We start from the raw sequence: 14,028 nt of genomic DNA on the forward strand, positions 1-14,028 counted from the left end.
CCTTGATCACATTGACGAGTCCTCCAATTGCAAATTATCATTCCAAATTTGTGAAACTTCAACTTGAAAAAAAGATACCACACGTAACCATATATCTTGATTTCTCGCGTGAGCACTCCCTGGATCACAAAAAACCGTTAAGAGTGTCGGGGCTTGGTTCCAGAGAAAACCCTCCGTCGCTCAAGTCATTTTAAGATAGTGAAAGAATTCAGAAAGTTCAAAAGGCTGCTTGGAAATTATGAATTCCGTACATTTAATTATGGAGGTTTTCGGGTATATGGATAAACATATTCTCTTGGCCTGAGTCTCTTAACTTGGCCCAACCTGGGCCTGTCTATTTAGATTATAGCCAACTTGGGCCTTCGTCAACTTGATTTTGTATTATTAACCTGAACCAACTTGACATGTGTTTGTGTGCTTCAATGGACTTGTCGATATGGACTTTTGGGCTTGGGCCCATCAAGCTTTAATATTTGTAATGTTTTGAAATATGAAGAGTAATTGGTCAGAACCTCAAACGATGATAATTTAATTTACTTAATATTTGGTGAACTGTAAAAATATAATTTTTAACTAAGTCAACGGCCCAATCGACTAAGTGTTTGCTTAATATCAAACTTAAATCAAAAAACGTATCCTAAAATTTCAAACTAAACAGGGTATAGCTATGACTATACAACTTATTGGCTAAACACTTGCTCTGGTGGAATATTTCACAAACCACACTTAATATCTGTTATGTGTGACAAATTCAATCAAAAAATATTTCCAAGAAAATCCGGATACAAGTTAGTTGACTACGCGCTCTCTATCTTCACTAACTAAATCACCCTTAAGATTGATTTATTCGTTGGTAATAGTTTAGCTCACTATGTATTCAGAAGTACGAATATTTCAGTGAACCGTTTTAATAGGGGGGAATTTGTTGGACAACAAAATACCTAAGGGGGTTGGTTGTAATTTTTCAAAAAAGGAGGGAATATTTGCAATTTGATCATACTTCAAGAGGTGGTTGTAATTTAAACTTTTATTTAAAAAGCATTCATAGTTTATACTCCATCCGTTCCTAAATAAGTGTCTCTTTTCACTTTTCACAAAGATTAAGAAACTCAATAAATATATCTTGATTTTAGAAAAATCATATAGAAATGACTAAAACGACCTTTATTATTTAATGATTTATTAGAGAAAAATAATAATTAGAGTTTCATTAATAAGGTTAAAACAGGAAAAATGCATTTAATGCAGTATTGGAAATCGAAAGTGACAGATAATATGGAACAAAAATATTTTTAAAAAGAGATAGTTATTATGGAACAGATGGACTACTTTATACCGACTCCTAATTGAGGCCGTTCATAGTACTTTATTATTTTATGGATTAATTTATAATTATTATTTTATAGATTAATTTATAATTATTAATTTGAAAAATGTATATATCATACTACCAAAGAAAAGAGATGCTGCACCGAAAGCGTAACGTTAAGATAAAACCAAAAGCTCGCAATTTGATTGGTCGAAAATGTCGTCGGAAATTGGACACCTCACCTCTATTTTCAGCCACAAATCTTCTTTCAGCGCCTCTGGCCGCATATACAAGGATATACTAAATTGTATTTTTGTCCTTTTAAGTTATTTTATTATTATTGAAATTATTTTAGTATGATTTTATTTTTTACCAAATATTGAATTATACTTTACCAATAAAAAAATATCCCAAAAAAAACAACAATTTAATAGTTATCACTATACAAATTATAATGTTCATACGCTCTCGTATAATAGTTTGCAAAATATATAATATGTGATATATACTAGGTTAATATGTCTGACAAACTCTATCTAGCGACCGTTGATAACACAACTCGAACCTAGTCAATTGATGCGTGATCATAACTTACGGGACCAGAATTATATTTTCAATAGCATCATAATATTATACCTATCATAATACCATAGTGTAATTTTATTTTTATTTATTTTAGTCATTTTTGTTTCTTCCTTTTACCTTAGTATTCATAATGTAATCTAATTATTTTGTTTATTTTCAATACTTTTGTTTTATTATTTATAGGAGTTTTGAATCACATTGTCTATAATTGTTACATTTTAGTATTCTCCTTGATTGAGTTCTTCAGTTATTTCATGTATATATTTCAATTTGATGCTATGTGGCATCAATAAAAAACAAAGTTGATGATGCTAGAAATAGATCACCTTAGATAGTTGAAGTAGGATGAGCTGAAAGAGCAGAGTGGATCACTGGCTCACAAGCTTGATGACCTTGAGATACCTGCGATCACAGAACACGTGAACTAGGCCGGGGGTTGATCCGGCGGAAACCCCTCCGATGCTCAAGTCAGACGTGCGGATAGTGGAAATAGTCCAGATAATACATATTGTAGTATTGTTCAGTTAATCGGACTTACCTTAAGGAATGAGTTCAAACCTTTATTTATAGCTTAGTTGAGATTTTCGGGCCCAAACCTTACTTGAAGGTGATTGGGCATCGGTGATAGTGGTCTTCAATATTGGGCTTGTGGCCCAGTAGGTAAATAATTTGTAGGCCCATTGGGTTGGCCCAATTAGGCATATCATTAAGCCCCCCACTCTCGAGTCGATGTGCGGGCCATGTCGGAATGGGTTCTCGATCGTGTCGAGAGTAAAAATTGTAGTAGTCGATGGTGTGCGAAAACGCGTTGGAGCGTGTGTCGGAGGGGCGTGAAGGTGCGTTGGCGCGTAGCGACCAAGTTGTCGCGATGTAAGTCACTTGAGTCGTCGGTGTTGTCCCGCGACGATGTAGTAGCTCGGATCAAGTTATCTCCTCGTGGGAGTTGTCTCGTCGTGGGGTAGTAGAGTTGATCGAGTTTGCTCCTCGTGGGAGTTGTCTCGCGATAATGTAGTAGCACGGAGCGAGTATTCTCCTCGTGGGAGTTGTTATTTATCGACATTGTCAATGTTTTGACGCGTTGCTTGTATGTGTTTACATATAGCCTTGAGCATGATGTATTTGAGGAGGGGATCAAGCTCTCAATATTTTTTTTATGGGGATCGTGCCCCTTGTTAGACCTCGTGGGTCGTACGTATGTTTGGACCGTGGCCACGTTTTAATGAAGGACCCATCGAAAACAAGTAGATAAATTTGAGTAATCAAGCTGGCCAGGCTATATAGATTCCCACAATATTTCTAAGTGTTTCTAGGGTTGTAATCGTGCTAACTTGAGCTTGCGATTATATAGTGAATTTCGGGCGAGTTGTTTTCTCATGGGAGTTGTCTCGCAGCGAAGTTATAGGAGCATTGGACGCGCGACTGGGGAGCATGCGGATTCAGGTCGCTCTGTGCGAGTTGTCTCCTCGTTGGAGTTGTCTCGCATCGAGTCTTATTACCGAGCGAGGTGGCTCCTCGTGGGAGTTGTCTTGCTGCGGGTTGTGGTACCGAGCTAGTTGGCTCCTCATGGGAGTTGTCTCGCTGCGGGTTCGTAGTACCGAGCGAGTTGGCTCCTCGTGGGAGTTGTCTCGCTACGGATTCGAAGTACCGAGCGAGTTGGCTCCTCGTGGGAGTTGCCTTGCAACTGATTTGTAATGCCGAGCGGGTTGTCTACTCGTGGAAGTTTTCTCTCCGCGGGTTCGTAGTACCGAGCGAGTTGTCTCGTTGTGGGTTTGTAGAACCGAGGGAGTTGGCTCCTCGTGGGAGTTGCCTCGCAACGGGTTGTAGGATCGAACGAGTTATCTCCTCGTGGGAGTTGTTCCGTTGCGAGTAGTAGTACCGATGAAGTTGGCTCCTCGTGGGAGTTTCCTCGCAACGGGTTTGTAGGACCGAGCGAGTTTGCAGGACCGAGCGAGTTTGCTCCTCGTGGGAGTTATCTCGATGTGGGTTCGTATAACAGAGGGAGTTAGCTCCTCGTGGGAGTTGCCTCGCAACGAGTTGTAGGACGGAGCGAGTCGTCTCCTCGTGGGAGTTATCTCGCTGTGGGTTTTGTAGAACCGAGCGAGTTGTCTCCTCGTGGGAGTTGTCTCGTTGCGGGTTGTCGGACCGATCGAGTTTGCTCCTCGTGGGAGTTGTCTCGCAAGCCCCCCACTCTCGATTCGACATGGGAGCCAAGTCGAAAAGGATACCGGATCGTGTCGAGAGTAGATTGGTGTTGTGGGTGTACCGTTAATTGTTGGAGTGGTGTGGAGAAATAATAATTTTTATTTATCCGTTTGAGAGCGTGCGCGATTTGGTGAGGCGCGTTGGAGAGCTCGCGCAATTTGGTGGAGCGCGTTGAAATTCTCGTGCGATTTGGTGAAGCGCGTCAAAATCTACGCGCAATTTGGTGGAGAGTAGTAAAAGTTGCGCGCAATCTGATGGGAGCGCGCGCTCCAAGGTGGCCTTGGGAAGGCGCGCGCAGCTGCTGCCCCCCAGGCGCGTGTCAGCACGCGCTTCTCTATAACATTTTTTTTTCTTCTGATGACACGCGCGCGCGTCAGGCTCGTGTGCGTCACGCGCGCGTGCACAGCACGCGCGTGTCTTCTCCTTTTTCTTTTTTTTTTCCTGATGACACGCGCGCGCTTTTGGCACGTGTCTTCTCTTTTTTTTTTTTTTTTTTTTTTTTTTTGAACAGAGGCGCGCGCGCGGCTTAGAGGGGGCGCGCGGTCGGCTTGGCTGCCCTTTTTTTTTTTTTTTCATCTTCTTCTTTTTTTCTTCTTCTTTCTTCTCATCTTCTTTTTTTTTCTTCTTCTTCTTCTTCTTCTTTTTCTTTTTTCTTTTTTCTTCATCTTCTTCTTCTTTCTTCTTTTTCTTTCTTCTCCTTTTTTATTTTTTTTTTATTTTTAGGTGGTTGATGTTCACCCCTTTGGGGATGTTCTATTTTTTTTGAGTAGGGAGATTATACTTGTCTCTTGAGATGGGATGTCCACCCACTTGGGGTTGAAAGGTAAGGGTGATGCCAACCTTGGGATGGGATAGCCCCGTACTTAGAATGAGACGCTCGAGACCTATGGTCTGAGGTGGATGTGCACGGTTGTTCCATTGCTTCAGTGGCAACACGAGTTGAAACTTTCGCGGTCGTACGCTGAAGGTCCTTATCGGTTATCTGAACCGTTAGAGGAGCAAGTAGAAGTTGATCTTGTTGAAGGTTCGGCGATCATACGTTGAAGGTCCTCTTCGGTTATCTGAACCGTTCGAGGGGGGGCGGAGGTAGGCCCCCATGGAGTCGATAACCCATGGCGAACGAAATGTTTTGGGGGCATTGTAAACCCCCAGGGAGTCGATAACCCTTGGCGAACGAAATATTTTGGGGGCAGATGTAAGCCCCAGGGAATGGATAACCCTTGGCGAACTAAATATTTTGGGGGCACTATAAACCCCAGGGAGTCGATAACCCTTAGCGAACGAAATGTTTAGGGGAACAGTAATTGAATATTACGAAAAATAAGAATATATCGAATAGTTGCGTACCGTAGTTTGGTCAATAATGGTATGAAATTTTCTAGTACCGTGTAGTTTATATACATTATTGTTTCTAATGTCAGGAGAAAAATTCAAAATTATATTTTTCATTTGAAGAAGATAAATAATATAAATATGTGGTGATAAGATGACGATCAACTATTAATTAATCAAAATATTAACTGCTCAATGGTGGTAGCCTAACATACTTAATTTGTCATTAAATTATTATGAAGATCACAACGATTGTTCAAATGATCCACTGAGTCATCATCCATAATCAACAAGATTAAACTAGATTACTGCAGTCCCGCACGAATGACCCAGCGATTGGAGCAAACGAATTTATATCAATTCACTCAAGTTTGAATCCCTTTCGAAACGGTTGCTAGACCGAGTTTGTCACACATGATTAAACTAGTGTATGTGGTGTACGTTTCTCGTATGATTTGTAAGCTATTATACGAGAATATATGTTTACTATACAAGAATATAAAGAATACTAAGCTAACCATGTACGGCGAACTCGACCTAAAAACTGTTTCGTAAAAGGATTTGAAACTCGAATTTTTAATTAACTAATTCATTTTTATAGAATATTTTAATCCTAGTGTAGACTGTCATCACTCAATCGAAGGTAAATACAATATACACGTTCCGCAAGAAACGGCCTAATGGTTGGAGCAAGAGAATTTGTATTAAGTGACCCAAGTTCGAATTTCCTTAACGATAGTCGCTAGACAAAACTTATCACATGTGTTTAGTTTAGTGCAATTTATGTTTTTTACCTAATTTACAAGCTATTATACGAGAATATAGATTTATCCAATGCACCTATATAGTTAATTCAATTGTGAATTTTCTTTACTAAAAAATATTATAAAAAATACAATAATATACGTTCCCAATAAGGATAATCTGGCACACTATATGCTTTGGAATTTGCTGGTGTCGTAAGAAACTATGACATCTCATATGTGGTGTCTAGTTGATGCTTTTACATAATTTTATTATATTGAATTAATTTGATCAACCCACTATACATATATTTTATTATCTTATTTATGTTGACGTGATCAATTTTACATGGTCTTCGTATTTATCTTTTTTCTACTATCCGATAGAAATATTGAATAAAAATATATCCAATACGCTATTCCTTGTTTAAGAAAAAAAAAAATAGGGTAGATTGCAAACACACCCCGAGGTATGATCAATTTACGACAAAACTCCTCTTGTTTGGATAATTACATCTACCCATCAACTATGTTTTTTTTACATCTCCACTCCTATGGGGACAAATTCAATAGATTTCATAGAATGTGCTCTAGTTTGTACTCGTTTTGTGTAAAAATACAGTTTCTGATGCACCACAATCTGATATATACAAGCCAAAAAACACATATTATGATCATCTTGCTTCAAAATGCGGAGTTCGAATGGGATAAAACAGGTACAAAAGCGATAATATTCCATATAATCTCGAACATTCCAATAAATTTGAAACCGCAAGGATGGACGTGTAAGAAGATTTATAGTTAAGGGGTGGTTGTAACTACCCAAACAAGATGGGTGTTTTGTAATATAACCATACCTCAGGGGTGGTTGTAATTTACCCTAAAGATATTGTTTTGGGGTTAAAATGTGAAGAAATATATAGTTCAGGGGGTTTAATGTAATTGAGCCATAATTTGAGGCAGCAAATATAATTTAATCGAGGAAAGCGTGTGAGTTACTTCACGAAGCAGAATCGCATATAAATTAGTAATTAGAACCCCAAAAGCGGCAAAAACAAAGCAACAGCCGAAGCGAAAGGGTAAATATTAATCTAGGTCGAGATCCGGCGACGGAGGTTCGTCGGATTTCGCCCATTCCGTTTGGTGCTCCGTTTGTATAGATCTGCCGTTACTCTGCGAGATTTTCCCGATCGGACGGCGGAGAGATGAAGGCCTCTTTGACTCTCGTCGCGTCGGTGGTCGCCGCTTCCACCGCCGCCGTTACTTCCTTTTCCTCCATTTCCGGTGACCGTGACATCTCAATCAATTCCTGTACTTATCAGGTAATTACCTTTTTGCCCCCATGTAGTTGGTGATTTTGCCAATTGTGTCATAAATTGCATACAGAAAAGATAGCATTTTTTTTTTCGATGATTTGGTGATGTGTAATCGAAATTCCTTTTAACCTCTAAGCTCTGTGATTGTTGTGTTAATGGAGAATTTTCAATTGTGCTAAATAAGAATGAATGTTCTGTAATTTGGTCTTAATTGTTATTCAAGAGCACTCTCTGATTCCAATTTTTTGTTATTTTATTCGAAATTAGGTCTAAATTTTATGTTCCGATAGCAATTAAATCGTTGTGTACCTCCAATCGTTTCTGTGCTTTGTCCGTTAGTTCGATTTCTTCTTAAGCTTGACCTAATAATGTATTCTCTTTATCTTCTTGTTTGAAGGGAAAATCGGTAAATTCACCTCCAATCTCCTCGGAGAAGGGAAAATTCGTTCCGAAGTATGATGGGTTGAAGTTCATAGAGACACTGATCACCGCCCACAGGTGAATAATCAAAATGTTCGGCTATTTTTTTTCTTCAAGAAAGTAATACATGTTTATTTTTTGGGTGAGAATGTGAATGGCTCGGATCGATTATTTTGTGGCTCTTGACTTTGAGTCAAAGTGATGGATATCTTGCCTTCTTGTTGTGTATGTTGAGGAGAATAATGAACTTATGTAAAAGTGTAGGCTTTTTACGATTATTTAACTCAAGGATGGTAGTTTTCCATGGTACCCCTTGAGTTTTGTTTAGGTTAATACTCGTGTTGTCTCCTTTTCTTTAGATCTATGTATCTTGGCTTCTTAATTGTTAACTCTTATATACGAAATTGTTCTTTTAGTTGATTTAAAGCAGTACCGAGCTTAATTCTGAGATGCTTTGTTGTATTCTTCGCGCGGTTTATTTTGGTTCGTTGATCTTGCAAAAATCATTCCCTTGACGTGATTTTAATTTATTTGATAGTCAAATGATAATTGTTCATGGTTATACGAAGTAAATGTAGGAACTTTATAATTGATCTATCCACATAGGGAGAATTTTTTCAGTAGTTTCTTTGATCAGCATCTCGTCTTAGTGTTTTTTTTCTTTCGGTTCTATGATGTGAAAAGAGAAACGAAAAGGATTGGTGATTGGGACTGACTTTATACTCCCCCCTGATTTGTGTTTTCGTGCAATTCAGACCTCGTCTAATACTAGGTAAGTGTAACAGTAACATCTGCTACTGCTAAAATACAGGCAGAAGGTTTATAAATGGTGGTTATGTTGTGGAAAGAGAATTATCTCAAGTTCCCCTCTACATATCACAACTTGTCTCTTTTCACATCACAGCTACTAGTAAAAATAAATGAATTCATTATGTCATGTGTGAGTAGGGTTTAAAATCAAACATAGCTACTCGGATTCAAGAACGATCATTAGAAAAGATGTGTGAGATTTGTTTTCGTCGACACAATGAACCAGATTCGAACACGTATTTTTTGTTCGATCATCCATTTTGTCCGACTCAGATTCATGGAGATGGATGAGTTGACAAGGTATCATCCTTGGACAGTTGTATATTTGCAATCTATGTCAATTGTGTAAAATATATATATATATATATATATATATATATATATATATATATTTATTTATTTATATTAATGATATAATATGAGAAGTGGGGGTGGAGTTGGAAAGGAATTTCCGAGTTTCGCCGATTATGATCTAAAAATGTCAGAATTTGGAACCGTATTTTTCATTCCGATTTCCTTTTTTTTTTTTTTTGAGCGGAAACAAAATTGTATATAAAATTATTGGAAATTCTTACGATCCAATTTTAGTTTCGAATATTCCCATTGTTTTCCAAAATAGATAATGGTTATGTTTGGATTTGTTTCGGGAGTTATTTCCATTTTAGTTTGGGGAATATATTTTGAAGGAATAATTTGATAATGAAAGGAATATTTGTTTATGTTTTGAGACGAAATAAAATATGTTGTAGCAGTTTAAAGGTGTTAGAAAAAAGATATTTTAGAAGAATAAAGTGATGTGGAACCTTCGGAAATTCCGCCAATTCTGCACCATTCTGAAATTAGAATGGACTTTTGCATTTCGATTTGTTTGGAGTTAATCGGTACCCGTTGTAACTTCCGAAAAAACTTTAAAAATAGAATTCGACTCATTCCGTCCAATCTCCACCCTTAATGAGAAGGGATCCAAGAGGATTTTGGAATGTCAAGCAACCAACAAACTACTAGTGGAGTATGAAATACAACAAGAAAATTATCACAAAAAAGATGTCCAAAGAAATTGGAGGCTCTTTTTACATTGGTTCAATTTATTTTCCAATCTGCAGAATTGTTTATTGTTATCCTCAATAATCATCTTCCACCACTAGCGTCTTTTTTCACTGTTACACAACCAATTGGATATAGAGATACAGATGAAAAAAGATAAATGTATTGAGAATATATAAAAATATCTGTACATATATAGTATATAATATATATATATATATATATTGGTTACTGGTTATTGGGTGGTGGGTTTGGCCGATTGGAAATTGAAACCATGTGAAGTGATTCGTAAAAGTCTCGCAATTCTCAAGCCAGTGACCCCACTCTCAAGAATATAAAGAGAGCCCCCAAACAATATATCCGGAGATTTTAAATTCAAGTTGGGTTTAGGGTTACTAGGTGTGAGCAAAACAAACCCAAAAATGAGCGATTAATTCGGTTTTTATTTTTTGAACTGAAAATTTTCAAAACGGTGTCGTTTTTTGAACTGAAAAACTTCAAAATGCTAAATGCAGAATCAGAAATGTTGAATGCAATTTGGCCGAAAATTGCATATAAGGGTAGTATTGTACTTTCGCCTCTCAAGGGGTATGTCAAATGAAGAATCCAGCTTGAGTTTATCCCTAGTTTATTTGGTACATAAATGTATGTAAAATAAGCCCTTTATATATATAAAGTATAAACACACATATTCCCTAAATATTCACTCTACCCAACTCCATTGAGAACCAATCCCATGTTATTAATAGAGCATAAAACAGTTACTCCATCGGTCCTATATTATATATGTTTTGGGGTTTTTTTGTCCCATAATAATTGTTCATTTTAGAGTTTCAATAAAACATTAACTGTAATTTTATCAATTTTAGTCCTTATCCCTCTTAATTAGTTAATTATACGCAACAATCCATAACCATATTTTATTTTTTTATCAATTTTAGCCCTTATCTCTCTTAATTAGCTAATTATACGCAACAATCCAGAGCGAAATTTAATATGGGATGGAGGGAGTATTTAATAGTCCGGAAAGGGGTGGAGTATTGTAATAATAGTTGATAAGAAACATTTGTTTGTAATTGGAATGAAGTTATGGTAGAAAAAGTAATGCAGCAATGATTGACAGTACGAATCGCTAAATAATACTACTCTGTATTAATAAACTATGGTGCGATGCGATCTTGTAAATTTAAATATATGTTCAGTTGTTAACCTTATATGTGTTGTTAATTTAAAGTTGATATCAAGTTAGGCATATAAAAACAATAAATAAAAAATAAAAACACAGAAAGAGGAGGTTTAAAGAAAGAAACAGGGTTCAACACTTGGAACACACAAGTAAAATATCACTCACTCTCTCTCTCTCTCCTCTTTCTCTCTCTAAAAGCTCACCGCCATTTTTATACACAATGAACTGCTGCAGCCACCTCCTCCGCCACTCCTCCACATTATCACCACTGCTCCTCTTTTCAGGTATATTGCTTACTTTAATTCTTCAGGTAATTAAATTAAAAAAAAAAAAAAATAAGTTGATAATTGATGACGTCACGTTAATTTTATCAAATATTATTGTTGCTGCAGTAGCGTCGTTATTCTTCACGGCGGCGTCCGCCTTCGGCATAAACTACGGCCAGATCGCGAACAACCTCCCCCACCCGGAGGCAGTCGTGCCGCTCGTCAAATCCATCGGCGTCACCCGCGTCAAGCTCTACGACGCCGATCCCCGCGTACTCAAAGCCTTCGCCAACTCCGGCGTCGAGTTCATCGTCGGCGTCGGAAACGAATACCTATCCAAAGTCCGAGACCCCAAGCAAGCTCAGGCCTGGGTCAAAACGAACGTCCAGCCCTACTTACCGGCGACCAAAATTACCTGCATTACCCTCGGGAACGAAGTTCTAACCCTAAACGACTCCGCCCTCTCCGCCGACCTCCTCCCCGCCATGGAAGGAATCCACTCCGCCCTAGTTTCGCTCAACCTAGATAAGCAAGTCACGGTCACCACCTCACACAATTTGGCGATTCTAGAAGTTTCCTACCCGCCCTCCGCCGGGGCTTTCCGGTCAGATCTGAAGCAGAAATTGGCGTGCATACTCGATTTCCACTGCAAAGTCGGTTCTCCGTTCTCGATCAACGCGTACCCTTACTTCGCGTACAAGGCGAATCCGAAGCAGGTGCCGCTCGATTTCGTCCTGTTCGAGTCGCGATCGGCGTCGGTGGACCAGGTCTCGGCGCTGCACTACGACAACATGTTCCACGCCCAAATCGACGCCACCTACTCCGCAATCGAGAGGCTCGGCTACAAAAACGTGTGTTTGCAGGTCTCGGAAACGGGGTGGCCGTCGAAAGGCGACGCCGATGAGGCCGGGGCGACGCCGGAGAATGCGAGAAAGTACAACGGGAACCTGATTAAGCTGATTTCTCAGAAGAAGGGGACGCCGATGAGGCCGAATTTGGATTTGGATGTTCACGTTTTCGCTCTGTTCAACGAGAATCAGAAGCCCGGCCCGACGTCCGAGAGGAATTTCGGCCTGTTCAAGCCCGACGGAACTCCGGTGTATAATCTAGGGTTTAATGCGAAAGGCTTGCTGAGCACGAACACGACGGGGTCGGGTGGCGGTGGCTCGGGAAGTGGTGCGACGTCGTCCGGTCCGCCGCCGGCGGTTACCGGAACATCTTCCGATGCCTACTTATCCATTACTGCCGATGACGCGGTCAGTATTTCTTTCCTTCTCTATTTCTGTGTTAGTTTGGTCAATTTGTTTGTGAATAATGTGTACCGGCGGCAGAGATAGATCGGAGAGGCGTAGGATTAGGATTGGGAGTGGCGCATGATAGCACAGGTTTTAGGGTTTAGGTAAAAAGTAAACATATACCCTTTAGTTACTGTTGTGGACAAATTGCTTTAACTGACAGTTTCAAGTTTCCAATGCCTAATTTTCTTGGACAGGGGAAAAAGAAAAAGAGAATTTCATTTATTAATTAATTAAAAGGGCCAAAAAGAAAGATATAAAATCTTGTTTTGCATTAATTAAGAAGTAGATAAAAATTAATTGACCCTATTTACCATTTTGCCACAAATTTGAAAGTGTGGAATAGAAACTTCGAGAGGCACTCCAATTCAAATTGCACTTCCATGATATATTTTAGATGGATGATTATGTGAGTAGTGGCGGAGCCATTATAGGGTCGGGGGCCATGAACCCCCATCATTTCTCAAATCTCTATTTATTTATATAGAAATATGTTGTGTACAATAGAACTAACGGCCCCCTTCAGAATCATTTCCGAACTTAAAATTATGACTCCACTAATGTAAGGATTACAGAAAGTGTGGATTAACAAGTAATATTCATGTCATGTCATTATTTTCTTACTAATTGTTGGTATTCTTTTTTGCATAAAATCAATCAATAAAGAACTCCATGACCCACATACATGGTTTGATGGTTAAAATTATAACAGATCTCCAAATATGGCAAAAGGCATTGGACCACCCAAATCTTTGCAGAATTGCTTTAGAGATACCTTATACTTAACTTCTCTTGCTAAATTGCGTATCTTTTAACCGATAGCAACTTCATTACGCTTAATCATTCATTATAAACGTTTTGTAATGTCGGGTTTTTTTTTTGGTTTAAATTACAGGAGAGACTTCCTTTGCAAGGGGCGTTGTCTATTTTATCCGTGATGGTTTCTGCAATAATACTAGTATCCCAACTTTGAATTGTGTTTGTGAACTCGAAAACGGATTTTTCATCTACAAAGAATCACGAAAGAATACAAGAGCCCGAGGAAAAAGGTTGGATTCGATATCTTTTATTTCATGCAAATTCTTCTTTGGAATCATTCATTGTAAGAGGGTTGGCTCAATTATTTTATTGAGTGCTGAGAGATATGAGAAAGATCCATTGTTCTTTTTTTCTTTTTCTCTTTTAGGCTGGCACTGAGTCATGCTTTCTTTTCTGTCTGTAGTATTTTTGTCTACGGATATAAAGAAAGAAAGCACATGTTTCAGTCTGGTTACTGCTTTAGTAATATGTATTCTACTAGGAGAGGTATCTAGAGTATAATTTATGTTTTCTTCTTTCCTGCTTTTACTTATAATATGTTTTTTGAGGAATCTTGGATCCTAGGATTATATGTAATTATGTACGTTGGGGTGTTTTAATTATTCATTTATCTAAATTCTAATCTATCTCGTTTCGTAGGCCATTTGATATGGATACAATCTACCTCTCGACAATTACTCGTACTAAATTCAGCTGATGTT

The 14,028-nt window shown here is 38.4% G+C and overlaps 2 protein-coding genes across 3 annotated transcripts; both read left to right on the top strand.

Moving 5' to 3' along the window:
• The first annotated feature begins 7,237 nt into the window (after positions 1–7,237).
• LOC105959997 (uncharacterized) lies at positions 7,238–8,333 on the top strand. Its single transcript, XM_088818651.1, has 2 exons — positions 7,238–7,493; positions 7,885–8,333. The coding sequence occupies exons 1-2, from the start codon at positions 7,377–7,379 to the stop codon at positions 7,987–7,989; spliced, it is 222 nt and encodes a 73-aa protein (XP_088674777.1). The 5' UTR covers positions 7,238–7,376; the 3' UTR covers positions 7,990–8,333.
• Positions 8,334–10,543: 2,210 nt separating this feature from the next.
• Positions 10,544–13,943, top strand: LOC105960038 (Glycosyl hydrolase superfamily protein). Of its 2 annotated transcripts, none has more exons than XM_012984208.2 (3): positions 10,544–11,231; positions 11,340–12,469; positions 13,404–13,943. In XM_012984208.2, the coding sequence occupies exons 1-3, from the start codon at positions 11,168–11,170 to the stop codon at positions 13,479–13,481; spliced, it is 1,272 nt and encodes a 423-aa protein (XP_012839662.2). In that variant the 5' UTR covers positions 10,544–11,167; the 3' UTR covers positions 13,482–13,943. The 2 variants fall into 2 exon arrangements, with proteins under 2 accessions (XP_012839662.2, XP_012839663.2); XM_012984209.2 differs by having other exon boundaries at positions 10,950–11,231; positions 11,343–12,469.
• The last annotated feature ends 85 nt before the right edge of the window (positions 13,944–14,028 follow it).

Source organism: Erythranthe guttata, chromosome 5 (genome assembly GCF_056151865.1).
Source record: "Erythranthe guttata isolate IM_541 chromosome 5, IM_541, whole genome shotgun sequence".
In the NCBI taxonomy this organism is placed as follows: domain Eukaryota; kingdom Viridiplantae; phylum Streptophyta; class Magnoliopsida; order Lamiales; family Phrymaceae; genus Erythranthe; species Erythranthe guttata.